At 39.9% G+C, this 27,211-nt stretch overlaps 1 protein-coding gene across 4 annotated transcripts in view; it reads left to right on the top strand.

Moving 5' to 3' along the window:
• LOC144889666 (uncharacterized) overlaps nucleotides 1-27,211 on the top strand; it is a 59,110-nt gene that overhangs the window by 6,072 nt on the left and 25,827 nt on the right. For all 4 annotated transcript variants that reach the window (XM_078770776.1, XM_078770774.1, XM_078770775.1 and 1 more), the window contains exons 2-3: nucleotides 22,849-23,281; nucleotides 26,661-26,798. In XM_078770776.1, the coding sequence (XP_078626902.1) occupies nucleotides 22,849-23,281; nucleotides 26,661-26,798 (571 nt within the window). The remainder of the gene's footprint in view (nucleotides 1-22,848; nucleotides 23,282-26,660; nucleotides 26,799-27,211) is intronic.

The following is a 27,211-nucleotide window of genomic DNA, read 5'->3' as shown; positions in this document are numbered from 1 at the left end:
AAATAGCATCTGTCATATCTGTGGGAAGAAAATTGATGGGAAGGAAAATACTGGGGAACCAAAGGTTAGAGACGGCAGACGTCATCTCACTGGGCAATATAGGGTTCCGGCCCATAATGAATGTAATCTTAATTATAAAACCCCCAATTTCATTCCGGTCTTTCTTCACAACAACGCCCATTATGATGCACATCTATTTATTAAGGAGCTTTCAAAAACATATGGGAACATTTCAGCAATTCCTACCATAGATCAGGACTACATCTCTTTCACAAAAACTATACATACAAAAATAGCATTTAACAAAGAAAAAGGTAAAGATATATATGATATGACCCACATTAGGTTTCTTGACTCATTTCAATTTATGGCAAGTCCATTATCTACCTTGGCATCAAATATTAAAAACTTTCCGTGTCTTTCAGAGTATATATCAGATAAAAAAGAAATTGAACTCTTATCACAAAAGGGAATATACCCATGTGATTCCATGGATTCATTTGAGAGATTTAATGAAACACAACTTCCCCCGAAAGAATGTTTCTATAACAAGTTAAATAAATGTCATATGCCGATAAAGAATATACTCAAGCACAAAATATTTGGAAAACGTTTAACATAAAGAACCTTGGAGAGTATCATGATTTGTGTCTTAAAACCGACGTCTTACTACTAGTCGACGTCTTTGAAACCTTTAGAACAGTTTGTCATAATAAACAATCATATGGGCTAGATCCTGTCCACTACTACACAGCCCCCGGATTAGCTTGGAGTGCCATGCTAAAAATGACGAAACAGAATCTGGATTTAATCTGTGATGTAGATATGCTTTTGGTGATAGAAGAGGCTAAAAGAGGAGGAATATCACAAGTATGTTCGAAGAGATATGCTAAAGCCAACAATAAGTATCTTCCTAATTATGATGATACGAAAGATAGTTCTTACCTGATGTATTACAATGCTAATAATTTGTATGGATGGGCTATGTCTCAAGCTCTACCTTATGGAGGACTCAAATGGGTTGAAGAGAAAGATACAAAAAGGTTTTACAAAACATCGTTACATCCTCACAAAAAAAATTGGACGATTCGGAAGTTGGATATTATTTTGAGGTTGATTTGAAATATCCTGAAGAACTCCATAATAAACACGACGACCTACCATATGCCCCTACCAAAGATGTCCGAAAGAAGATTGGTGAAGTGATTATCAACGAACATTTAATATAAAAGGTAAACCAACAGAAAAATTACTTACTACATTATATGATAAAGAAAATTATGTTTTACACCAAAGGAACTTAAAGCAATATGTATTGGCAGGATTGATAGTAAAGAAATTCTATAGAGTTATACAGTTCAAGCAAAGTCATTGGATGAAGGAGTATATTGATTTTAACACTCAAAGGAGAACAGAAGCAAAAACCGATTTTGAGAAAGACTTTTATAAATTGACTAGCAGAAGTACCCGGCATTGCCGGGTGGGGGAGGGGAGGTGGAAGGCGAAGGGGAGGGGAGGGGAACGGAGGGAGAGTGAGCCCCTTGGGAAAGCGAGCGATTTTTTTTTTCCATAGCGTCATCGCGTTCATAGCGTCATAGCGTTCATAGCGTTTCATAGCGTCATAGCGATTTTTTTTTTCATAGCGTCATAGCGTTCATAGCGTCATAGCGTTCATATCGTTCATAGCGTCATAGCGTTCATAGCGTTCATAGTGTTTCATAGCGTCATAGCGATTTTTTTTTTTCATAGCATCATAGCGTCATAGCGTCATAGCGTTTCATAGCATCATAGCGATTTTTTTTTTCATAACGTCATAGCGTCATAGCGTCATATCGTTCATAGCATTCATAGCGTCATAGCGTTCATAGCGTTTCATAGTGTCATAGCGATTTTTTTTTTCATAGCGTCATAGCGTCATAGCGTTCATAGCGTCATAGCGTCATAGCGTTCATAGCGTCATAGCGTCATCACGTGATCGCTCCGAGCGAATCAGCGCCCACCTGCTCTGATTCCGTTGATTCCGTGCGCTGAAATGCGCTGAGGTAAATATGAATAAAAAATATGGATCGTCAAGTATTTTGAGTTCGGCCATGTTCGTCCCAGGCTCAATGGCCATGTCTATGCCAAATATCAAGCACGTAAGCCTCTCCGTTTAGGAGTCTATCGGTAACATTACACACACACACACACACACACACACACACACACACACACACACACACACAAACTGTGTCATATATATATAGATGAATAATTCTGTATTTGGAAAGACGATGGAAAATCTTAGGAATAGCGAAAACATAAAACTTACTACAACTTTAGAGCAAGCAGCAAAATTAATTTAAAAACCTAGTTTTCAAAGAGAAGTGGTGTTTTCAGAGAACTTTGTCGCTATTCATTTGCAAAAAGAGAGTATTAAAATGGATAAACCTATTTATATAGGAACGACGGTTCTTCATTTATCAAAATTACTAATGTATGATTACCTTTACAATAACTTGAAGAAGAAATATCAATATAATGTTTCTCTACTCCATATGGATACGGATAGTTTCATTTTAGAAATTAAGACGGAAGATATTTATTCAGATATGCTTGAGGCTAGTGACTCGTACGATACTAGCAATTATAAGTTAACTGATAAGTTGTTTTCCTCAAATAATAAAAAGGTTATTGGAAAGTTTAAGGATGAGTTCGGAGGAAAGGTAATGACTGAATATGTCGGTTTGAGAGTGAAGGCTTATGCTTATAAATATATTGATAACAATATTGAAAGACGTGATAAAAAGTTGAAAGAATAAAGAAAAATGTTATCAAAGAAGAAATAGGCTTTGAACATTATTATAATTGTTTAATTTTAAAGAAAGAGTTTAGAAAAATGAATACGATAAGAAGTTATGCACATCATTTATATACGGAGGAGGTAAACAAGAAAGCTCTTGAGGCTTATGATGATAAAAGGTATATTTTAACCAATGGAATTGATTATATCCCCTTTGGACACAGATTCCTACTTAATTTAATTTAAAAAATAATATCCCAATAAAATGAGTTATTGCATCAAATGTAAAAAGAAAACTAAATCTAAAAATATATCGTATGATATAAATAAAAAGAATAGAATTTATGAAAGGGGAGAATGTGTAATATGCGGGACTAAAAAGTGTCGATTTATCTCATCTAAAAGTGGAGGTGATATACAAAAAATTCTGTCAGGTAGTAGGTTTACAACAACAGGGATTCCAGGGGAACTACATCTACAGGGGTATTCCTTCTGTGGCCCAGGAACAAACTTGGAAAAATGATTAGATGAAAATGACAATCCTAAACCATGGTTTAAACCCATAGTTAGGGTTGATGAGACGTGTATGAAGCACGACATTGGTTATCGTAATAACGATACATTAGCAGGAATAGTTTGGACATTTTATAATTTTTTTGAAAAATCTGTGAAAAAATTGCTTACCAATAGCTTTCTTCACCAATGTGTTCATGTAGGTGTCTACAAACACCTCTCAATTTATTCCATCCCAAATCCTTGTGGAAAAGTCAAAATTCAAAATGGCGTCCAAAATGGAAAGATTGTGGATAAAGTCAAAGTTTGGCCAGAAATTTAAAACTTAATATGGGGAGGAAACCACAAAAATATTGTTCTAGGACAATTGTGAACTCTTGCTAAGCATATTTGTATTATTATCTTGCTTTATATCCAAGATGGTGGCCAAAATGATGTCCAAAATGGCCGCTAAAATGTGAAAATTGTGGATAAAGTCATAGCTTTATATAGAAATAGAAATGTATCTCAATTGAAACCTCGGTTAGTCAGTTCTCTAGTTCACCCTACTCATCCGAATCCCCAGCATATCCCACACTCCTCTCGTCATCTGGCTGGTTGATGTTCTGTCAAGAGTTACCATGACAGTTGCCGCAAGCAGAAATACACTTGACTCCTTGCTTTTTACAGCAAGCAGCACACGAGTGTGCTACATTTCCCCTCACAGTTGCAGCAGACAAACTTCAGAAGATAGTCCGGTGCGATAGGGTCTGTTGTAGGGACCGGCGCATAACCTTGGTCACCGAGTTTCCATCCGTAGTCCAGGACATCCAATGATGGAGTTTGCAGCAGCAGCCAATCTCTAGTCTGGAGATAAGCCCGGAGAGAGTGCTGTGCTGCAGCTTCTGTTGTTGGGGGCAGTTTCTCAGGTTTGATGCTCCCAGCAGCGGCCCGCTTGCTGAAGATGTCAAATCTCAAGTCCCCCAAGTCATTGGATGGGTTCCCGCGGAACATGAGCTTGAATAGTTCACAGCCGGCTTTGATGATGTCATCTTTCTTGGCTCGGATGTCCAGAAACACGTCCATGGCCCTCTCTGCTTTGTCAGTCTTGCAGAGCTTGGTTAGCAAAGTTGATTTGCTTAACCCAGAAATCGCGAACACTGTATCGCAGCCGGAGAAGCTGTGCAAGAAGATCAGATACTTCCGGTATCTCTCTGGGAGGGCCTCCCGGATCTTTCCGACATCGTAAGATGTGTCTTTGGCTGTTGTGAGGAAGATCGGGTGGTCTGCAGCATGATGAATCAGCAAAACCATGATGTCGGTGTCCTCAGCCCTCACCTCAACAGGGGACTCTCTTGCCTCATCTAGAGCTGCCCGGACGATAGAGGTGTCTGCATCATCGGGGCATTCCTGTACACTGATCCCATTTCTACCGAATGTCTCAGCAAGTAGCTGAATGAGCTGGGTCTTGTTGCTCTTGTTGTCGAGGAACTTTTCTCTTGGAACGAGGCTTTTGATGTCTGGGCGAATCAGAATGTCGCAGCATGCATTCTTTGTTCGTCTCAGGTGATCATGGTCCTTGGTGGAGCTGCCGTATCCGTCAAAGACCACAGTGATCCTGAGGCAATGGCTCCCCATGGACTTCACAAACTGGAGGTAGCTCTCAGCGATGTCCTTCCAGGTGAACTTAGCCTCCCATCTGACGTTGTGCAGGAGCCACCCACCATCAATCACCATGCTCGTGCAGGGGTGTTGTTCAACGGGTTCTACAAATGCTTTCAGGACCTTTGCTAGGGCAGCCTTGTCTGGCTTTCGCAACTTCTGGTCTTTATCAAATAGAGACATCGGTGTTGGCGTAAACTCAAATCGCAGGGCTTGTTTGGTCTTGACTTCACGCTCACTGATGATGATGAGGCGGTTGAAGAGCTTGAGTGAGTCAATAACCAGCTTCTTCCCATTGACTTTGGGTCCACTTCTGAAGCTCTCTAATGATTTGACCTTGTGCTTAGTTTCCATTGTATCCAAAAAAGTTTTTCCATCCATCTTGGCCTGCATGGCTCTGCCAACCTCCTCTGCCTGATCAGCATTGACTGGGTCCTCGGGAGTGCTACTGAACCCCGTGGAGAAGGATACCAGGGTCTTCGAGTCCCGTGTTGCATCGAAGGGGTTAACCTCCTCCAACCATCCAACAATGGCATTGACAGCATCATCGTCTTTCTTCATCTGGGCTTTTGTGACGTCTGTGTGGACAGGTACTCCACGTGTGGTCATACCTCCTTCCAGCTCCTGGTGAATGAACGAGAAGTGGTTTAGCATCTGAACCCAAGACTTAAAAGCAGATTCATTCCGGAAACGTCCTCTGTTGGACTCAGGCATGTCGGGGGCAGAAATACACTTGACCTTGACTTTCATCACAGATGAAACACCTCAAGCCATGGCCAGGTGCAGCTATTACATCCCCTTCCATACTGAGTCAATTGAGAGGTCTCAGTAGACACCTATTATATTGAAGCAAGATAATAATTATTACATTTCTGGCCAAGCTATGACTTTATCCACAATTTTCACATTTTAGCGGCCATTTTGGACATCATTTTGGCCACCATCTTGGATATAAAGCAAGATAATAATACAAATATGCTTAGCAAGAGTTCACAATTGTCCTAGAACAATATTTTTGTGGTTTCTTCCCCATATTAAGTATTAAATTTCTGGCCAAACTATGACTTTATCCACAATTTTTCCATTTTGGACGCCATTTTGAATTTTGACTTTTCCCCAAGGATTTGGGAAGGAATAAATTGAGAGGTGTTTGTAGACACCTACATGAACACATTGGTGAAGAAAGCTATTGGTAAGCAATTTTTTCACAGATTTTTCAAAAAAATTATAAAATGCCCTAACTAGAAAACATGAAGCCTGTAGAAAAATGCTGTATAATTTGTCTTTGATGCGAGATCCAACGTTGAGAGAGAAACTTGTTAGGCCTCTCGTGAAGAGGGTGATAGGTCTTAAATTGAGATTTGGCATGGGGGCTGCCCATCAAGGTGTTCCACCTGGGGCAAAGCCCTTAAAAAACTACTAAACTCCAAGGATGATATTAAACCTGAGTAAGGAGTCATTTTAGCTGATGAGTTACACAAACCTATAATCACAAAGTTTAAACGAAGGAAGGTTTATTCTAAAGCCATTGATTACATCTGGTCTGCTGATTTAATTGAACTAAATAATGATAAAGGGCACAAGTATGGCCTAACCGTTATTGAATTGAGAAGTAGATTTGCCTGGGTTGTTCCCCTGAAAAACAAGAAGGGTAATACTCTGATGTTAGCCTTCCTCCAACAGATATTTAATGAAAGTAAAAGGAAACCAAAGAAACTGTGGTCCGACGAGGGGACGGAGTTCTACAACAGCATATTCATGAACTTTCTTAAAGAGCATGGCATTACATTATCCAGTACTTTTAATGAAGGAAAATCAGTTGTTATTGAGCGTTTTAATCGTACTTTGAAAGAGAGGCTGTATAAAAAATTCACACAAGTCGCTTCTCAACAATGGGTATCGGAAATTCAGGATATTGTTGACAATTATAACAATGTGGTACATTCATCTACTAAAGAAAAACCAGCACAAACAGTTACAACATTAAAATATGAAAAGGAGATTAATTTGAGAAAACCAAAGTTCAAAGTTGGCGATGTTGTAAGAATATACAGGTGGAAAAGTCATTTTCAGAAGGGTTATACAAAGAGATGGACTAATGAACTTTTTAAAATCGTTGAGGTAACGGATACAGTACCTCAGACTTATAAGTCATATGATTTACATGGAGAAGAAATCTTGGGGACATTTTATTCACTCGAGTTACAAGAGACAAAACTTGGAGAAACAATTATTTAAAAAATTAGTCTTTAGTATAAAGAAACATTGCGTTATTAAAATAAGTAATGCTTTTTTACGGTGGATCAAAACATTCAAACAAGTTTAAAGCCCTGTTTGAATTGTTATATAATAACATGAATACCGTTTGTTTCACGATATCTACCAAAGGTTTACATCTTGAAACGTATACGACGCAAAACATACTGATCAAAGTTATATTACCCCACGATTGTTTCGAGGAATATTATTACAACCATACGGATATGCTTCACTTTGGACTTACACATAAATTACACATAAAACAGTTTTTCAAATGTATCAAAAGTAAAGTAGAGCTCCTTTTCAAAATGGAAACACCCCTTGAATTTATCGTTGATGTAGAGTCGTTGGTTGATAATTCTAGCATGTGGCTTGGGATTAATATAGAATCTGTTCAAAATATAATTCCCGCAAATATTCAAATGTATCAAACGGTTCCAACCCCCATTTCACCATCAAGTTTTAATTTGCTTTGTCAATCATTTAAAACGCCAACCATCGAAATAAAATGAAGTAATAATACTCTTTCTTTTATTTTTGAGATGGCACATATGGTAAAAAAAGATTGTTTCTTTCAGTAATTCAGAAACAGAAATAGAGGAGGATGAGGAGTGGCTAACTAATGAATTAGATTATCATGGTTATTATAAATCAGAACAATTTACACGAATTGGGAAACTTGGCTCTATTTTGAGTAATCCTATTGCAATACACACAGAAATGAATGAGAATAATATCCCCAAACCAATATTTTTATGTTGTAATAGTGTTATAGGCATGGTAAAAATGTTTATTGACCTAATTGAAGATAAATAATAATTTTTTATATTAAAATGGCAGAAAAACTACTTCAGGAAAATTATAATTTTTGTATTCAAGGATACTTGCAAGAAAAGGGAGTAAAATTTTTCATTCCTTATGGATTGGAACATAAACAGGGAAAGTTTGTAATCAAGGATTGGCCATATACCGATATTGTAAAACCCACAAATAGAGACCTGCTTAAAATATCAAATAAAAATGAACTTCTTCATGTTGTGAAATATAAAGGTCTTTTAGAAAATGTTAACAAATCCTATTGGTACCCTATTGTGAGAAAAATAATTATAAATGCAAGAATAGCTCAAAATCCAGATGAATCGTTGGTTGATACCCAGCATTGCAAACACTTTACCCAGCATTGCAAACACTTTACCCAGCATTGCAAACACTTTACCCAGCATTGCAAACACTTTACCCAGCATTGCAAACACTTTACCCAGCATTGCAAACACGTATGATGTACTCTGGGGAGATGTCCTAAGGGTAAAAAGAGAATTATAAGTGGAGAAGAGGGCAGAAGAGAGGTCGAAAGAAATAAAACCATGGTTTGATACTTTATCGGAAAAAAGAATAGCAGAGGCAGTGGAGAAGGGGGAAGGGGAGGCGGTAGCAAGGGCAAGGGAGGAAGAAGAAGTGCTGGTTAAGAAGAACATCATGATGGGGGTTGATGACGAACTGGGAGAGGTTGAGTGAGGAAGAGATGGAGGAGGATCAGAATAGGGACTACGTCATACTGTGGCTTTCTTCGACACAGGGAGAACATAAGATGAAGGAGGAATTGGAGAAGGTGGAGGAGGATGGGAGGTACCCCTTCTTCCTAGGTTGGAAGAAGGGGAAAAAGGATGGGGATGGGTGGGAGATGATGAAGGAATTGGAGAAGATAAAGGAGGAATTGAAGAATATGGAAGTAAGAGCAACAATAAAAGGCTTTTTTTTTTTTTTTTTTTTTTTTGTATACTGAATCGAGGCTCGTGAAAGAGCTAACATTTATTTCACAAACAAATCAACCAGACAAACAAAATATACAAAAGAGGGAGTGGAAGCCAAGATGGGGAGAGAAGGGGAAGCACACAACCACAACATTTGAGAGCAGGGAGAAGTGTGGGAGGGAGAGGGCTTGGGGGCAGGAGGCGTGGGAAGGGGAGGGGGGGTGGGGGGGAGAGGTATAAAACACATGGGGACCGAAAATTAGCGGGGGTAGAAAAGATCAAGGTTTTGGATGGGGGAGGATAAGAGATGGTGGTGAACAGCTGTTTTAAAGACCTGGAGGGTAGAGTGGGATTGAAGAGAGTGAGGGAGTTTGTTCCAGAGGCGGGAGAAAAGAGGAATGAAGGAGTGAAGGTGAGCAGAAAGTCTTGATTTTGGCAGTTTAACCATAAGAGGGTTGCAGGCAGATCTTGTGCGACCTGTAGGAATATTTGGGGGACAGATCCCAGAGAGGGCTGGGGGGGCAAGGCCAGAGAGGAGTCGGTAGAAGACGGAAAGACCACCAACTTGCCTGTGGTGAGTGAGTGAAAGGCCCTTGGATTTAGCTTCATCGCCGGATATTCCAATGATTCTGAACGCTTTGGTTTCAACAGCATGAAGACGGGCTAGGTGTGAGGCAGGAGCACCAGACCAGAGGGGAGAGCAGTATTCCATAGAGCTGCGGATGAAAGCCTTGTATGTGGTGAGGAGCTCAGGTGTGTCAAGGAAGGACTTCACACGACGGAGGATGCCCAGTCGGCGACTGGCTTTGGAGGCCAGATTTGAAATGTGGTTTTCCCAGGAAAGATCATGGCAAATAGTGAGACCCAAAAGCTTGAGTGACAGAACTTCTTGGAGAGGATTATTCAGAAAGTGGATGGGAGGGTTTTCCAGTCGGTCTTTTCGGAGAGACATCGTAAGAGTGTGAGATTTATCAGGATTGAAAGACATGTTCCATTTGTTTGCCCAGTCTGTGATTTTGTCCAGGTCTGCAGAGAGTGAGGAGGCTGCAGTCTGCTGATCTGAGGGATGAGGAATGGAGCGACAGAGAGTAGAGTCATCAGCAAAGAGATAGAGAGGATTTTCAAGAGAGTCAGAGAGATCATTGATGAAGACCAGGAAAAGCACAGGGCCCAGAACACTACCTTGGGGAACTCCAGCCTGAACAGGAAGAGGAGATGAGAGAAACCCATTCAGGGCCACACGTTGACTATGACCAGAGAGGAAGTCCGCCAGCCATGCGTGTAGATTTCCATGGATACCAAAGGAGGAGAGTTTGGTGAGCAGAGCAGGGTGCCAGACCGTATCGAAGGCATGTGAAATGTCAAGGGAGACAGCTCTAATTTCCTGTTTGGCGTTGAGGACCTCCATCCATTGTTGAGAAAGCAGAAGCAGCATGTCCAGAGTAGAGTGACTAGGTCTGAAACCAAATTGATGATCAGATATCAAGCCATTGGAGAAGAGGAAAGATTTCATATCTGAAGCAATGATGGATTCCATGACTTTGCTGATAATTGGGAGAAGGCTGATTGGTCTGTAGTTGCTGGGATCTGTTTTTGCACCTTTTTTGTGCAAAGTGGTGATGTTGGCTGATTTCCAAGCAGATGGCAGATGACCTTGAGCAAAAGAGAGGGTGAAGAGAACAGAAAGAGGGAGTGAAAGAGCGGAAGAACATGATTTTAGGACCCATGGGCTGATGCCGTCAGGACCAGTTGCAGAATCAGAGTCGAGGGTTGACAGAAACTTTTCCACCTTGTCAGGAGGAAAGGACACAGAGTCCAGGAGCAGCTGGGTACGACTGGGTATGGTGGGTACAGAGGGGGATGGGTTTGGGACACAAGATTTAGAGGCAAACACAGAGTTGTGGCATTCAGCTTTTTCACGTGCGGAGTCAGCCGTTAAGCCGTTTGAGGTGAGGGAGGGGATGGAGGGGGAACAAACACCAGGAACAGATTTGACCAGATGCCACCAGGATTTGGAAGAGGGAGACAGACAAGAGAGTTCGGTCTTGAGAACAGTGAGATATTGTTTCCTGGCTCTCCTGAGGGTGGACACACACTTGTTTCGGGCTTTGTGAAAGGAAATGAGATTTCCTTCCGTTGGATTTGCTTTCCAGGAGACGAAAGCAAGTTGTTTCAGGGCAACAGCCTCACCACAAGATTCCGTGTACCATGGACGGGAGGAAGGGTATGACAACTGAAGACGAGATGGGATAAATCTGTGCATGAGAGAGAGCAATTTACTTTGAAAGAATTCCCAGGATGAGTTGATGTCAGAGGCGGTAGAGATGGGAGACCAGTCCAGATGATTGATGGCTGCTTGAAGACCGTGCCAGTTGGCCTGAGTGAAATGCCAGACTCGTCGATGCTGAGGAGGCTCTCTGAGAATGGTCAGAGAGATGTCCACTTTGACAAGCACATGATCAGATGAGCCGATTGGAGCAGAAGAAGAGCAGCAGACATTTTCAGGGAAGTTTGTCATAACCAAATCCAGAAGAGAAGATGCTCCGTTGACTGAGATCCGGGTCGGGAAATTGACAGATTGTGTCAGTCCCAGTGAGTCGCAGAAGTCCTTTGCTGAAGAGCCGTGGCTGCTGAGAGAGGTACCCACACCCAGCCAAATGGCATGGTGACAATTGAAATGACCACATATGAGGAAGAGAGAGTTGGGATGGGTAGATAGAAGTTGGTCCATATTATCAGACAGCGAGATGTAGATGGAGTCATCGCTGTTTGGTGGACGGTACAACACACATATGAACAAAAGGTGGGAGCGAAGGGGAAGCCGTAGCCAAAGGTATTCCTGGGGGTGAGGTGGAGAGAGGGCAGTGGAGGGCGAGTGAGGAAGAGAGTTTTTTATAAAGATAGCAACCCCACCTCCAGGACGAGGCTCAGGTCTATCATACCGGAGGAGGGAGTAACCTGGGAGAGATACCAAGGCATCAGAGACATCATGAAGGAGGAAAGTTTCTGTTAAGCAGATCACATCTGGTTTGTCAGAAGCAACCTGTATGGAGAGATCAGTCAAGTTTGAGCGGAGGCCCCGGATGTTTGAGGTCCATACCGTTAATGAAGCGGAAGGGGGAGCATCGGGTCCAGAACAGGGGGGGGGGGGGAGGGGTAGGGTAAGATGTGGACGAGGAGGAAGAGGTAGGGAGATCTGTTGAAGGTGTGTCAGAGATTTCAGAGATTTCAGAATAGCTTGGAGAAAGGGAAGAATGGGGCGGACAAAAGGTTTGATGGAGATTGGGTGAGGCACAGTGAGGTGTTATTTGAGGAGGGGGAAGAGCGAGGCAGAAGGTTGGGGGAGATGAAGGTGAAAGTTGGAAGGGGGAAGAAGCAGGGAGGATGCTTTGAGGAGGGGTGAGAAGGGAGTCTAGGAGGGGAGGAGCGAGGGAGAGTCTCGGAGGGGAGGGGTGTGGGGGGAGTTTAGGAGGGAGGGGAGGGAAGGGGCAAGGGGAAAGATTTGAAAGAGATGGGTGATGGGGAAGATTTGGAGGGGAGGGGCAAGGGGGAAGATTTGAAAGAAATGGGTGATGGGGAAGATTTGGAGGGGAGGGGCAAGGGGGAATATTTGAAAGAGATGGGTGATGGTGAAGATTTGGAGGGGAGGGGCAAGGGGGTGGATTTGGAGGGGAGGGGTGATGGGCAAGTTTTGAAGGGGAGGGATGATGGGGAAGTTTTTGAGGGAAGGGGTGATGGGGAAGATTTGGAGGGGAGGGGTGAGATTGGATTTTAGAAAGTGTACGATTCATGGGAAACGAACATTTTTTGCAAAATGAGTTTGAGACCTTCGAGTCAAAAATACGTTTGAGGACACTGAAGGAGGGGTGGAGTTCTGGATAGTTTAGTGATTGTAGAAAGGAGGAACTGTAAGAGATGGTATTATATATATATTTTGGAATGAATAGATTTGGTGAGCAAGACGAAAGCATCCTTTTGTAGGAAAAGAAGAAAAGGGTGTTATAATATATGAGAGAAAATAGTTGTTCAGGGGAGAGATTATACATTTATAACCACGTGATCATGTACGAAGAACGAACGAACATATAAGAACAACAAATAAATGAATAAGACCTGGGAAGGAAATATTTTTTTGGGGTTTTTTTTTTTTTTTTTGTGAGCTGAGATATTAAACAAGGAGGTTCGGGGTGAACGTCTGGGACGAAACAGAGAACGAAAATAATTGCAGCGGATTCAACGAATCGCTAAGAGAAAAACAAAACCACAAGGTCGGAGACGGTACGGTCGTCTAAGCCTACGAGTACTAGGCCGCAGAATACTCGATACGCATTCACCGACGATTGTGTATATATGTACGAAAAATTAGCACCGAAAATTTTCCAAAAGATACGCTATAGGTACATACACCGAAAGATAGATACATTCTCGACAAAAACACAAATGTGAAAGATCACTTAGCTTCGAAAGCGTGAGCGCATGGGACAGCTTCGAAAAGACGTGACCTCGCCGTGATCTCGCGAGATCTCCGATCTCCGAGGCTAATAAGGACAGCAAGGAAACAACGGAAACAAGATTGTCGGCAGATGGGGAAAAGGAGGCAGCAAGGTTAGTAGAGGCAGGAAGGTTGGCAAAGGAAGCATACGTGGTAGGGGTGAAGGAATTGAAGGAGGTGGCGGGGGCATGGTTTAATCTGGGTGAGGGTGAGAAGGAGATAAAGAAGGAAATCTTCCTAAATGCTCTTTCTATACTCTGGAACAAGAAGGGGGTGAATGAGGAATTGATGAAGCAATTGAAGGAGATGATAACGTATGAAGAAGAGAGGCAGGCATGGGAAGCAAGGTTAGCAGAGAGGGCAAAGGAAGAGGCGATAAGGGCAGCAAGGGATGAGGAGTGAATACAAAGAATTGGTAAAAACTAATTTGAAATTATTTAATTTCAAATTAAATAACCATTTATGTTTTTGAAATATACATGAGATTAATACTATGGCGTAATACCATTCCATCTTCCCGCCGCCAAATCTGTTTGTATTCCCCGACTTTGTATAGTTATATGATTGTCTTGACTCTTTGTCATACAAACCATCGCTATGCTACCATATAAGTTTTTACTTCCAAACTCATGTATTAGCTGATTACTAATTGTGTTTCCACATACCGGATTATGGTCACCAAGGGGGTAATATTCTTCTTTACGAGACCAAAGAAAATCTTGTAGGTCTTCGAAGTTTATTGAAAAGAACCAATTATACCCTAAATCAGGCATTATCATACCTCCATTTATCAATTACCATATTAACAATATTCCCATCTTTATAAAGTTTGATTGTAAGTGTTACGTTAAATTTAATATGAAAAGGTGTATGGTCTGGAGAACCAGGTGTTGTGACTGTAATTTCTACTTGTTTGTCATAATGTGCTGTTTTCTCTTGGGATATATATTGTAATACATCACCTAATCTCACCTAGTCATTGTTACCATCGGGACTCGGATAATTGATTAATTTATAACTATTTTTCATATTAAGATTTTTAGTTATATCATATTTCTGTCATTCAACCTGTGCCTTTGTATAATAATTTGATAAATCAACAGTCGTCTCTTGAGATCCCCTAAAGATAGAACTGTCTTTTCCAACGTAGGTCATTTTAAATAAGAGTAAAAATAACATCAGAAAAACTTTCATTATTGTTGAGGTGAAATAATATGTATAAACATAATTGACCACAACATTTAGAATTTACTTATTGGACCTGAAATGTTTGACAAACCCTCTCCCCCTTCGGTAGGAAGTTAATTTTTTCAAGAGGCAGTGGAAGCTCATAGCTATCAAAATAATATTTACCACTGCCATTATGAATGCAAATCCAATGTGACCCATTTCCACTATTATCTTCTAAAATCATTATAATATTCTTTGTATTTTTGGACAACTTTGGTGATTCATCCCTCATACAAATACTTACGTTATTGAGGTTTAGCTGTTTACAATATTTACCAAATTCTATATTTGACGTTGTATTCTTTCCAAAATGTTTAAACCACTCCTCCATTTTATTTTCGAAAATAAATTTTCTTTTTATTTAGGAGAAAGATATAACTGATTACCTCTTTTAGTTAATTTTACACCCGCCTGTGCGATAAAACAAAGCATATCTACGACTAACGATCTTGCCCTATCAGGCAGACTTTCAAGCCTTTCAGCAAAATCTACAATTACCCCACTTCCACTAACTTCTTTCTCCAATGCCCTGTTATGTCTTTCCAATTATTTTTGGGCTGCTAGTTGAGCTTTCCTTTCATCAGCGGCTTTTACCGTTGCTGAAATACCATCCGTCGCCACCCCCGGTGCACCTACAGCACCGGCAATTAAGGGGATTAGGGCTAGAAGCAGAATAAATCCTCCGTTTATTTCCTTTAGTGAATATTTCTTCAACATAGGTTTTGACATTTTTAAACTAAGTGAAGCGGCACTATTTAGTTTTTCCTCCTGCACTTTTGTGAGCAAAACACTAATTGTCATATCACCTTTTCTTTGAATTGTACGAACATTAATCGTACAAGGTTTTTTATTTTGGATACAAGACGATAGCTTATCGCGATTAATTTGATTAATATATACGTCAGTTGGTACTTTGCTCATTTATATTTATTATGAAAATAAATTTTCTATTTATTACTTATGTGATATTAGTCATAACTCATAACACCATTATCCGTATTGATCTGTAGTTCTGTTTCTTCCAAGATCAAACAATATGCATCAAGTTCACCAGCTCCCTCCCTTTCAATGTATAGGGAAGTATCCTCTCTATTGGATTTATCGTTTCCTTTTGAGCGCTCAGGTCAATCGCGTAGATTGTATATAGATTTTTAAACGACGCCATATCCAAAATGGGATCCATATTACCGTTGCTTTCACACACCTTTTGGTAAGATTTGTAGGCTTCAGCATAATCATTATTTTCCCAATTAATTTCCAATCCATCTCATGGGTAAAATGTTCCGTCTAGAGAAACCCGAAGTTGTTTTACCCCAGCATTATCACACAACACGTTATTCTTATCAGTAGCAGTATCTCCATCTGGTTTCTTAAAAATGAGCCACAGGTATCGCGGTTTACCTTGAACACCCAAATTCCACGTGTAAATGGATTTGTCCATTTTAATGTGTTGACATCTTCTTTTAAGGTATAATACATTTAGCGGGGTCTTTGTGTTAAGTCTTATATTCAACATCTCTTCCCTTTTAAGATGAGGACTATATTCACGGATATAACAACACAGATCATAAATAACAAATTTATTGTTAGCAGCGAGAGCATTAGCAATCCCCAAAAAACAAATCTATTTTCATTAACATTCCTGTGTAGTTGAAATCTAATTTTAAGGCCGTATAAAACTTTATCATAGTCACAAAATCCAAATATACCTGTTAGGGGTACAGCTACGGTAAAACTATTGTCTGTTTTGTTACCCTTGTTATACATTAACTTCCTTTGAGCATAAACGCGATCTTCAGTTGTCCCCTTTTCTATATTGGGGATAAAACGTTCGGCAGTTCCCTTACCCCATCTATCACTATGCGAATATAGTGTAAATTTCATCATTTCAGATGTAGCAGAGACATAATCAACCGCTTCCACTTCTTGCATTCGAATATACAAACGGACATTATCAAACATTTTCCAGAAGAAATCATTTACGCGTGTAACGTTTGTGTCATTTGCATTCTTATTGAATTTAAATTTACAGAACAAGAAACTATCGGCTAGGTTCAAGTAAGTTTGTTGATTATCTCAAAAACTACTTCATCTCAAAACTACTTGATCCAGTCTTATTCCAATCTGATCCTGTTACGGCATTTACCTTATAATAATCCTCTTTATTCGTTGAGTTGGAAATGATAATAGTATCATCCAAATCATACATAGCATCAATTGTCTCCATTCTTTTTATATAACAATAAAAAATATAATAAATAAATTTATTATATTTACGTATGATACTAATAAAATATTAAAAACTTTTGAAAACCCGACCCCAGTATTTCAATTATTCTTCGTCGTTCTTGTGGAGTTAGTTCAGTTTTACCTTTTTGAACTTCTTTGATCGCTTGTAATTTATCAGACTCCTTTTGAGCGTCTTTTATACTCTTTACAGCACCCGCTACATTTCCCACGGCAGAAGCGGTTGAACCAATTAGGTCTTTATGTTTAAGAATAGTTGAACCGATACCCATTAGAGTATCAATTAGCCCATCTCCTTTATTTCTAAATTGATCTTCTGCACCATGTTCTCTCGTAGGCTTATAGTATCCTCTCCCAAGAAACATAGCTTCGCCCTTATAGTATGGTGAAAGATACATACCTTGACCCTTATAGTATGGTGAAAGGTACATACCTTCCCCAATCCCATTACCAGCTGTTTTAAAAACGTCTTTTGTATATTTCGTAATGACTTTATATTTTCTTAACTCATGTTTTCTTACAACAACCATCGTGTTTTTATTCGAAGTAGAATAAAAAACTTTTAACATTTTAGTTTTAATTTATTCAATTTATCCGCTGAGATTTTTTGTTCTAGTCGTGAATAATTAGTGTCTGGCAGCCAAAACAATTTTTCAAAACATAATTTATCTTTCATTGAAAATTTTGACGGAATTAAAAATTCCCCCCTCGACGTTAACATAACCTCTCCTCTTTCCCGAGTAAATACAAGACCTATTTTTCCAAATGCTAACTCTTGGTAAGTTTTCTTTTTATCTTGATCACTTGTGATAAAACTACATTCTAGAAAAAACAGTTGGGTGTTCATTTATTAATTCGTTTATATTTATTATATAATTTTTCCAATTACAGACTTGGCATTTAATATGGAATATTTTTTTTGTGGGGGTGAACTTACTTTTTAAGATGTCTTAGAACCAAAATTTCATTGGAATTATGTTGAAATTATTCTAGATTTTGTTAATGTGACCTTTAAAAGAAACAAAAACCACATTTGACATTTCGAAACAAATAAATTGATCCTTGAAAGTGATGTAAAGTGATATCGAACTCAATTCATGGACAGTACTGTGTTAAACTTCTGTACGTTTTCCAGAAGTATCTCTTTATTTTGCACATTAGCCAAATTTTTTTTAACAAAAACAAAAGTTAAATTACGACTGGGATTACGGACAGTAAAATTACAGTTCAGTACTTCGTGTAACCCCCACGAGCATTCAGGAGAGCACGTACACGTCGAGGCATGCTGTTCACGAGATTTGCCAAGGTTTGGACAGGAATCGCTTGCCACGCAGACAATAGCCTGCTGCAATTCATGCACAGAGGTCGGCTGCTGGTCCAAGTGGTCGATTTGACGCGTTAATTCTGCCCACAGGTTCTCTATCAGATTCATATCCGGGGACATGGCAGGCCACTCCATATGCTCTACACCACGGTCAGCAAGAAAGTGTTGGATCATGCGAGCACGATGAGGCCGTGCATTGTCATCTTGGAAGACAAAGTTTCTACGAAAGGCTGCACGAGCAAATGGAAGCAATTTTTCTTCCAGAATGGCCCTGTACTTGAACTGGTTCAGGTTTCCATTCAGAACAACCAGGTCAGTTTTGCCCCTTGCATGAAAAGCAGCCCAAACGGTCACCCCACCACCTCCAGCTTGGACTGTTGGAACTATACAATCTTTGTTGTAGGCTTCATGCACTTGTCTGCACACTCAGACGCGGCCATCTTGACGATAGACCAGAAATCTAGACTCGTCACTGAAGATCACGTGATTCCAGTGTCCTGGCTGCCATTGACAGTGCTCTCTGACCCACTGCAATCGGCGCTGGCGGTGTTGTCTGGTCAGGCGTGGCTTTCTCAGGGGACGCCTGGCACGATAGCCTGCTTGAACCAGTCGTTGGTTGACTAGCCTTCTGGATACTTGCACATTTGTCAGTTGCTGCCACTCAGCCCTAAGCCGATTAGCTGACTTGGTACGGCCATTGCGGACTAACCGGTGCAGCTGGCGATCATCCCTCCTTGTGGTTCTGCGGGGACGTCCTGGCCTCGGTATTGGAGTAGGGACACCCCTCTGAGCATTTCGTTTCAGGATCTTTGACACCTGACCTTGAGTGATGCCATACTGCCGAGCAACAGCACGCTGTTTCATGCCGTAATTTCGTAAAGCCACCACTCCATGAGAAACAGCATTGTTGAGTTGACGGACCATCTCCAGAGGAAGCGGCAATAACTTTTGGAGACGTGCAGCAGTTGTTTTCCACTAATACAGAACGCAACAACCCTTCTATACCCGACTGTGAAACCAATCATCAAATGCACCTGTCCGTACATTTTGCCACGCCACCTGTGATATAATCCTGTTGTTGACTTCTTGCTGCGACAGACAATCAGCGACATGGTTCTTTTGACAAATAAATCACCAAAGTGTAAAAGAAACTCACCAGATTGATATACTGAGTTAAGAAAGTAAACCCAAGTCAAGAAAAAAAAAATATTCCATATTAAATGCCAAGTCTGTATTTGATTTTTTCAATATTCTTTCCAATTACGTGAATAACTTCATGTAGCTGATCTACAGTTTATTGTTGAACAACTTCATGTAGGTCAATTCTGATGGATATAATTTCACCATTGAAAGAAACCATACGGTGATCCTGATCGGCTATCTTAAAATTTACTTTAGAAATGGTTTTTTCTGACACGGGTAAATAGTTGAGATTCTTTGGCTCCATATTGAATCAATAACCTATTGGAGTTGAATAAGCACTGAATGAAAATATTGTATTTGTTTTTACTCCATCGTCATAAGCACCATCAACCAAATCACAGTTAATCAACACCGAATTTATACCTGAGGATATGTCAACGACGTTATCACTGACAAACATATTATTATCCTCAAGCTTTTTTGTGGAGAAACCTAACATCTTACGGAATGAATTAGTAATCGTGAAATCTATTTTATAATTATTTTTAAGTTTCATAGTTGATTTTGATGTATGTTTTTGAGTATCTATTTCGATATTTTTTGGTTCATCACCTTTTTCTTTCATAACGCGAGAAATTTCTGACCATAGTACAGGTATCTCGTAAGCTCCGGGGGGTACTTCTATAGTTTTAAATCCACTTCCCGGATCATAACTAAACTTGTTATTCTTTTCTGTGATATTAAACAAGGTATTATAGGCTTCCATAGACAATAACGCCGCTTCATATTCTTTTGTAGGATTAAGTTGTATCGGGTATGGGAATGAAATCGTGTGATCGCTCGTTGTAAAATCAAATCTAAGAGTTGTGTTTCTCATTTTATTGTATGTGAGATAAAAGATCTTTGTATTGACATTTATTAATTATTTTTCCTATTCATAAACTGTTCTAGAATAGCTGATATTTCATTAAAACAATTGTTGTTTCCCGGCTCCTTACTACCTAGCAACAGTAATAGTCTATTAACTAATTGTGATGACTCACCTGGAAGAAAACTAACACCGCAGCCTGACCTCAGTCCAAGTTCCTTTAAATCCCGACTAATATGCTTTTCCTTCTCAGTCTTACGACCTTTACCCTTAATATATCCCTCATAATCAATCGTGCTTCACAACTCAATATACTCTCTATCTTCCTCTCTTTCCATATCAGGTGGGGCATCAAAATATTTTGACCCACTGAGCCCCGTTTTTGTGAGAAGAAACATTAATCTAGGGGTTAATTTAACATTTGGGTGAGTATAACTCAAAAACATTAACTCATCATTAAATGTATATACCGCCTCGTTAATAAGAATATACTCTCCTGGTTTTCCTGCTGAAATGAGTCCTGTTTTGGTTAATGCTATGTACCTTCTATATTCATTGTCTTGAAGAGCTTCCACAACATAATCAGAAATTTTATTTGTCCCCCCCCCCCCCCCCAAGTCTCGGGATGATTGTGCTGTTTCTATACTTGTAAGTTCTTGATTCGCTAGTTCATCCAACTTTCGCAACTCCTGTTGTTGTTTGGAAGTATATGTTATTGCGGGAACTTGATCGGACAGGTCAATCAAATCGGGCACTTCCTGTTTTTGGTTTGGGGTATATTCTATCGCAGGAAGTTGAATCGAAACCCCCCCCCCCCTTTTGTCCGGAAGATTTTAAAAGAGGTTTAAAAAACTTCTCTTGTTTTCTTTCAAATATGTCTTCACCTTATAGCTTTTGCCTCCATTTCTTCTTTTTCTCTTCCTCTTGTTTCACAACTTTTGAAAGTAATTGTTGATGTTCCTTAAATTTTCTTGCTCGTTCTTCAGCATTCATTTTATTTATGCAAAGAAATTATTAGTTAATATATCATCTTCTTTAACAACGATATATTTATATTTTTCAGTCGTATGTTTCATATGACCCTCAAATTCCTTTTTACTACATAATGTAGAACAATTATTCCTCCAAAAATTGGTTAAATCCAATGCATTTAGTTTGAATAAAATAAAAGTATTAGCATTGTTTCTTATTGAGCGACGAGGGAGTTGAAAGTATGATTGACTAAGATAAATACAATTACAAGAAGAAGGTCTCCCCCTTGTATAGTAGCTGTCCATAACCATTTGGTTTCTCTCATTAACACAATCGTCATAGATAAGGAGGTTCTTTTTTGTTTCATCTAAATCTTGGGGTAAAGGTATATCATCCGTATTATCACTGAGAATACAAGTTATAGCTGTAGGTGATGTGAGTTTTGATTTCTTTTTAACTTTTTGTGGATTATCGCAAAATAGTAGATTGAAAATGGAAATTGCACAAAGAAATTGTGTTGTATTGTATTGTATTGTGTAGATTGTATTGTGCCGGTCATATGCGTGAATACGTAGTGATGTCATGGGGCAACGCACCGCCATTTTGGTTTGGGGGTGAAATTGCACCGCGGTGCATAGCTGTGACGTCAGGCCGACTAACAGAATGGTGGCTATCTTCAAAATCCAAGATGGCCAACATAATGTATATGGGGGAAGTGGTTCCTATCGAAAATGGAAAGCTAAGGTAACGGGTAACATGTGGGAAAAAATTGGTGCTTTTGTCCGGAAGGTCCATACCCATCTCAAATCCGGTCCAAAGCTGCCTGACTATAGGGCTCTTTCAGTCAGAGAGTAGTTAATGCATGGTATGGTCTCCTAGAAAGGCAGTGTCAACAGAACCAATAGATAAGTTTAAATTCGGATTAGATAGGTACCTTGAAGCTTTAAAGATGGAAGAGTATCGGGATATTGGCAAGACGTTTGTGACTTGAGTAGGGATTGAGTGATTGTGTGCATCTGAGTGAAGTGAAGTGAAGTGAAGTGGAGTGTCGTGTCTCCGGGAAGTCTCGTCAATTGGTGGTGTGTGGTTGATGTTGTGTGTTTGTCATGCAAGAACCGCCATCGCCCAAACATATCCCCTCCCCCACCCACCTCTGAAAAGAAAAAAACCTCAAAAGATTGCTTTTTCTCTTTATATATTTAAACAATTAAGATAATTGTATTTCCACATTTCTATTTGACGTGCTTGGGATATCCCTAGTCGTGCCACAACGTCTCATCCACATTCCTCCCCTCATTCCCCAAATGGAATTGCATCGTTTTGGTGGATAAACTTGGCCTGGTGTTGATGTGGTGCAGCATAATGGGCCGAATGGTCTCCTCTTGTTTACCCTGGGTTTATTTTTGTCTCTGTATATAATAACTCACATTCATTAGATCATTATTGATAAGAAAACCTACAAAATGGGACAGAGAGGGTGAACAAACTGAATGCAAAAGCCCGCATTTATTGGATAAATATTGATTGGATTGTCAACGGAAATAACTCACAAAAATTCCAAACAGAGTAAAGAAAATAACATGTATAACTTTTCTGTGATTAACTTAAGCATTGAATCCTTGGCAGATCATTGGTGAAATGGAGAGCTTCTTGGAATGGCTCAAGTCCCGAGGCCTGAGAGCAGAAACAGCCCAAGCAGTGATCGATAAGCTTGGAATTGAGAATCAGAAGGTTATTCGAGCTTGTACTGAGTCGGGTCCATTGCGGACCGAGCTCCTTTCTCTCTCCAAAGAGAAATTTCAATTTGCAATGTATGCTGACTTTTGTAAATTTATGAATTCTTTTTCGAAGCCGCAAGATGTCCAGATTGCGGGTTCTTCTCTTTTTGGAAGTATTTTCATCAACTTGGAGAATGTTATTCGGGAACTTTCCAGTTTCTGTGAAAAGATTTTCGGATCTCAAATTGTGCACTGGGGCAATGTTTCTCGTTTCTCTGGAATCGGGTTCAGTGATGTCTGCAGCCTCCGCTCTCAGCATGAAGCATCAAGACCCACGTTTGGTATGTGACTTTTTAAATACGACATCGCATGTCAACAAATATCTTTATCTTCTACCATTGTTTTTTTTTTTGTATTCTTCTAACTTGTATTATCTCTATTGGTGTAGTTTTGTGTTGTCAAATATGAATGGATTTTTGATGTAGGGTACAAGGTAACGATATACGTACTTATTAGCTCAACTGGAACTTATATCCGGGGAGATTATGGGATGGCGCGTCGTCAGTCCCTCCGTAAACACTTGCTACTTCTTCTTCGAAACTGCTGATGGGATTGAGACCAAACTTGGCTAAGATTATATTTTGTGTGTTGGAACTCAAGTTTGTTCATGGCATTAGAAAAATTTAGGTCTCAGGGGGTCTACTGGGGATCAAAGAGGGTCCAGGTTTGACCCACCACTGCCACCCAAATTAGAACTACACAAACTATTTCGATGAAACTTGATCACAACCTTCATCACTCGTGATGTACCAAAGTTTTTTTCAAGGCATTTGAAAAATCGGGGTCTATTGCCCCTATTTATTTTCTTTTTAAGAAATTGCATTAAATTCCAAGGTGTTCCGTGTTTAACGGTGCATTTAAGTTATCTGCATGCAGGAAGTAGTTTGTTACCTCTCTTTAGCCATGGAAGGCTTCTCCTTCTTATTCCACGCTTTTTGAAAAATATGAAGACTCTTCATCGTCGAGTCATATTCTCATCAGCTACGTCCGTCTGTCTGTCTGTCAGTCATGCTGTCTCCTGAACGGTTGTGTAAAATTCACATCCTTGGTTGTTATTATCACCACATGGCAATACGGTGCAAAAGCTGTATCATTTTGACCCCGCCTTCTGGGTACATTACCAAAAATAGGGGCAATACCCCTGGCACTCACCTGGTAGAATAAACAGTATATCACACTGACAAAAGTTATTTTAAACCAGTTTCAATGGTTGCAAGAAGACAGGGCAGTATGTAGAATCATACTAACATAATCATAAGACTTTAAACAAACAAGCAAAAAAATACCTATTTTGGAGGCAACCCCCCCTACACTTCCTCAGATCCCAATTTTTCTTATGCATTAAACAAACATTGGTAAGTCACAGGTGATTAAGGTTGTGGTGAAGTTTCATTGAAATAGTGTATGTAGTTTCAAAGAAAAGAGCAAATACCTACTTTTGGGGGGGGGGGGGGGGGGGGAGCAACCTGCCATCCCCCGGTAGACCACCTTAGACCCCGAATTATTTTTTTTAATGCCGGCAACAGACGTTGGTACATCACGAGTAATGAATGGAACGTTGTGGTCAAGTTTCATCGGAGTTGTATGTGCAGTTTCTTACAAGAAAGCAAATACCTATTTTTGGTGCAACCCCTCCCCTGTAGATCCTCCCAGGGCTTGATTATTATTATTATTATTATTACTAGGGCATGCCCGTACTATATATAAGCTAGGACGTGCCCGTACGTGGGTGCCCGTTCCTTGCCAAAAAAAAAAAAAAAAAAAAAAATTTGTGTAGGGGTGTGTGTGTGTAAACATCCTAGGGCGTGCCCGTACGTGGGTGCAAAAAAACATGCGTGCAAACAACAACAACAAAAAAAAACTTTGAAACCACGTGGCAGTAACGACCACAGAACCCCCCCCCCCCCTCTATTTACATGAATGGTTTGGTCCATTCGCAACGACCACAGAACCCCCCCCCCCTCTATTTACATGAAATGGTTTGGTCCAAAGCGAACGGCTTGCGGTGTTTGGTAAAGAAATCGCCATAGCTCGGTAACTACTTGTCCGATTAATTTCAAACCTTGAAAAGGCACATCCTCGGGTCCCCAGCAATATACCTGGCAAGTTTCAAGTATATCGGACCGGTAGTTGTCGAGAAACAGCGGTCACAGACAAACATACACACATACACACATACACACATACACACATACAAACACACATACACACAGAGATTAATGGAATTATAGATAGATTATTATTTAATTTTTCTTTTTTTAAAATTAATGCTGTGAACAAACTTTGTTACATCATGGATGGTGAAGGTTGTGGTCAAGTTTCATCAAAATTGTGTGTGTAGTTTCCGAGAAGAAAGTAAACATCTATTTTGGGGGTCAAACCTGGACCCACTTTCACCCCTGAAAGACCCCTATTTTTTTAATGCCATGAACAAACTTTAGTCATAACATGACTAATATAATTTGTGTCAAATTTGCGCGCAATCCAATTAGTGGTTTCAGAGAAGAGGTTTCATGTTTTTACGGACTGACGGATGGTCGAAGTGCCATCGCATAAGCTCCCCTGAACTTCGTTCCAGGTGAGCTAAAAATTAAATACCAAAAGGTAGAATACCAAAAAATGTAATTGGAGGCACATTTTAAAACATTTTTTAAATGCAACCTTGTATATGCAATCAGCATTGGAGGACACGTGAAATATGTAACCTTTTTTGTTGACTTCCGGCTCATGCCCCGGGATTTAGAATCACGGGTCAGAATGGAAAGGAAACTCTCAAAATTTGATATTGGGTCATTCCTGGTGGAACTTGTTGCCATCTTTCAACAAAAAATGTTCATTCGAAAGCAAACTCCAACCCACTGGTCGATAAAACAAACAAAATGTGGAAATTGGTTTTTTCCAACAACAATTTGTTCTTTCTTCTAAGGAAAATAATTATTTAATTCCGAAATGTTTATTCAAACCTAAATCAAGGTTTGAGTTGTGATTAACTAAATCTCATTAATGCAGTTTGGACATCGACCATCTCTGTGCAATATTGGGTAAAATCTATTATCTTCTCTTATCCACCATCTGTTATCTTCTCTTATCCATCATCTCTTGTCTCCCCCCATCCAAAACCATAACCATGATCTCTTCTACCCCCGTTAATACAACCCAAATCCACCTTTTTCAAATTCCGTTTTTCTTTCCTGAAAGTCCGAGTCATGTCCATTTGTTTTATGCCGTTCCCTCCCACCACCTCCCCCCCCCCCACCGCAACCCACACCTGTCTTCCTTTCACAGATCGACCACTGTCCCTGTTCTCCACTGTTTTGTTTCCCTCTGTCCCCCCCTCTTGTCTCCCGGTCTCTTTATTAAATGTTTTATGTGTTTTCTGTTTATGTTTTTGTGTTTTATGTGTTGCTCTTACACTCGTAAGAAGTAGCCTCCTCGTACGTTTTGGAGCTAGCTGTCTAATTAGCAATGTCTTGTTTTGATACATGTGCTGGGAGGAGGTTGAAGTAAAGACGTGGACTAAATGTCCTGTAATGGTGTAGTGATTCTGTGATATTTAGATAATCCTTTTCCTCGACTGAATAAATGTTTTATTGACCTGATTTATATTTTGAAGTTTAAAACTTTGTGTCCTGCAAAAGACTGACACTGAATTGTTTGCAGGTGATGTCTGCCCTGTGAAAGTGGAATGCACACAAAACAACAACGATTCTTCTGTTTCAGAAGCTTTGAGATATGCTTCTGTAAATGAAGAGTCAGATGTTTTTTTGACAAATGGTCATGCTGCCTCTTCTGCAACTGGTGAGGAGAAAACTATAAAATTACCATTTAGGGCTGAATTTACGAATAGCACTTAGTGAGCATCTTGCTAACAAATGCGTAAACCTTAAATGCTGTCAAAGATATCGTTGTATGCACCAGAGCTAATCCACCCGTCCAGATCGCAATTTGTTAAAAGGAGATAAACACCAATTAGTTGTACGTGTCGAAACATCTGATTAGCTTGTGACACACCGCACATGTCTCGAACATCCAATTTAAATGATGCACTTGCAGAGAATCACAGCATCACAGACAATTGTTGAAGGGGATTTAGCACACTGCTCCTCATGGTGGGTTGATTCAGGTGATCTTAGACAAGATTCAGCAGCAACCAAAATGATTCCATTGAGAGTCTGTAACGCTGTACAAATTTAATATTGCCATATTTCTTC

Source organism: Myxine glutinosa, chromosome 1, assembly GCF_964187855.1.
Source record: "Myxine glutinosa chromosome 1, kmMyxGlut1.1, whole genome shotgun sequence".
Classification (NCBI taxonomy): Eukaryota; Metazoa; Chordata; class Myxini; order Myxiniformes; family Myxinidae; genus Myxine; species Myxine glutinosa.
Note: the sequence above shows the minus strand (reverse complement) of the source record. Positions and strands in the feature narration are given on the sequence as shown.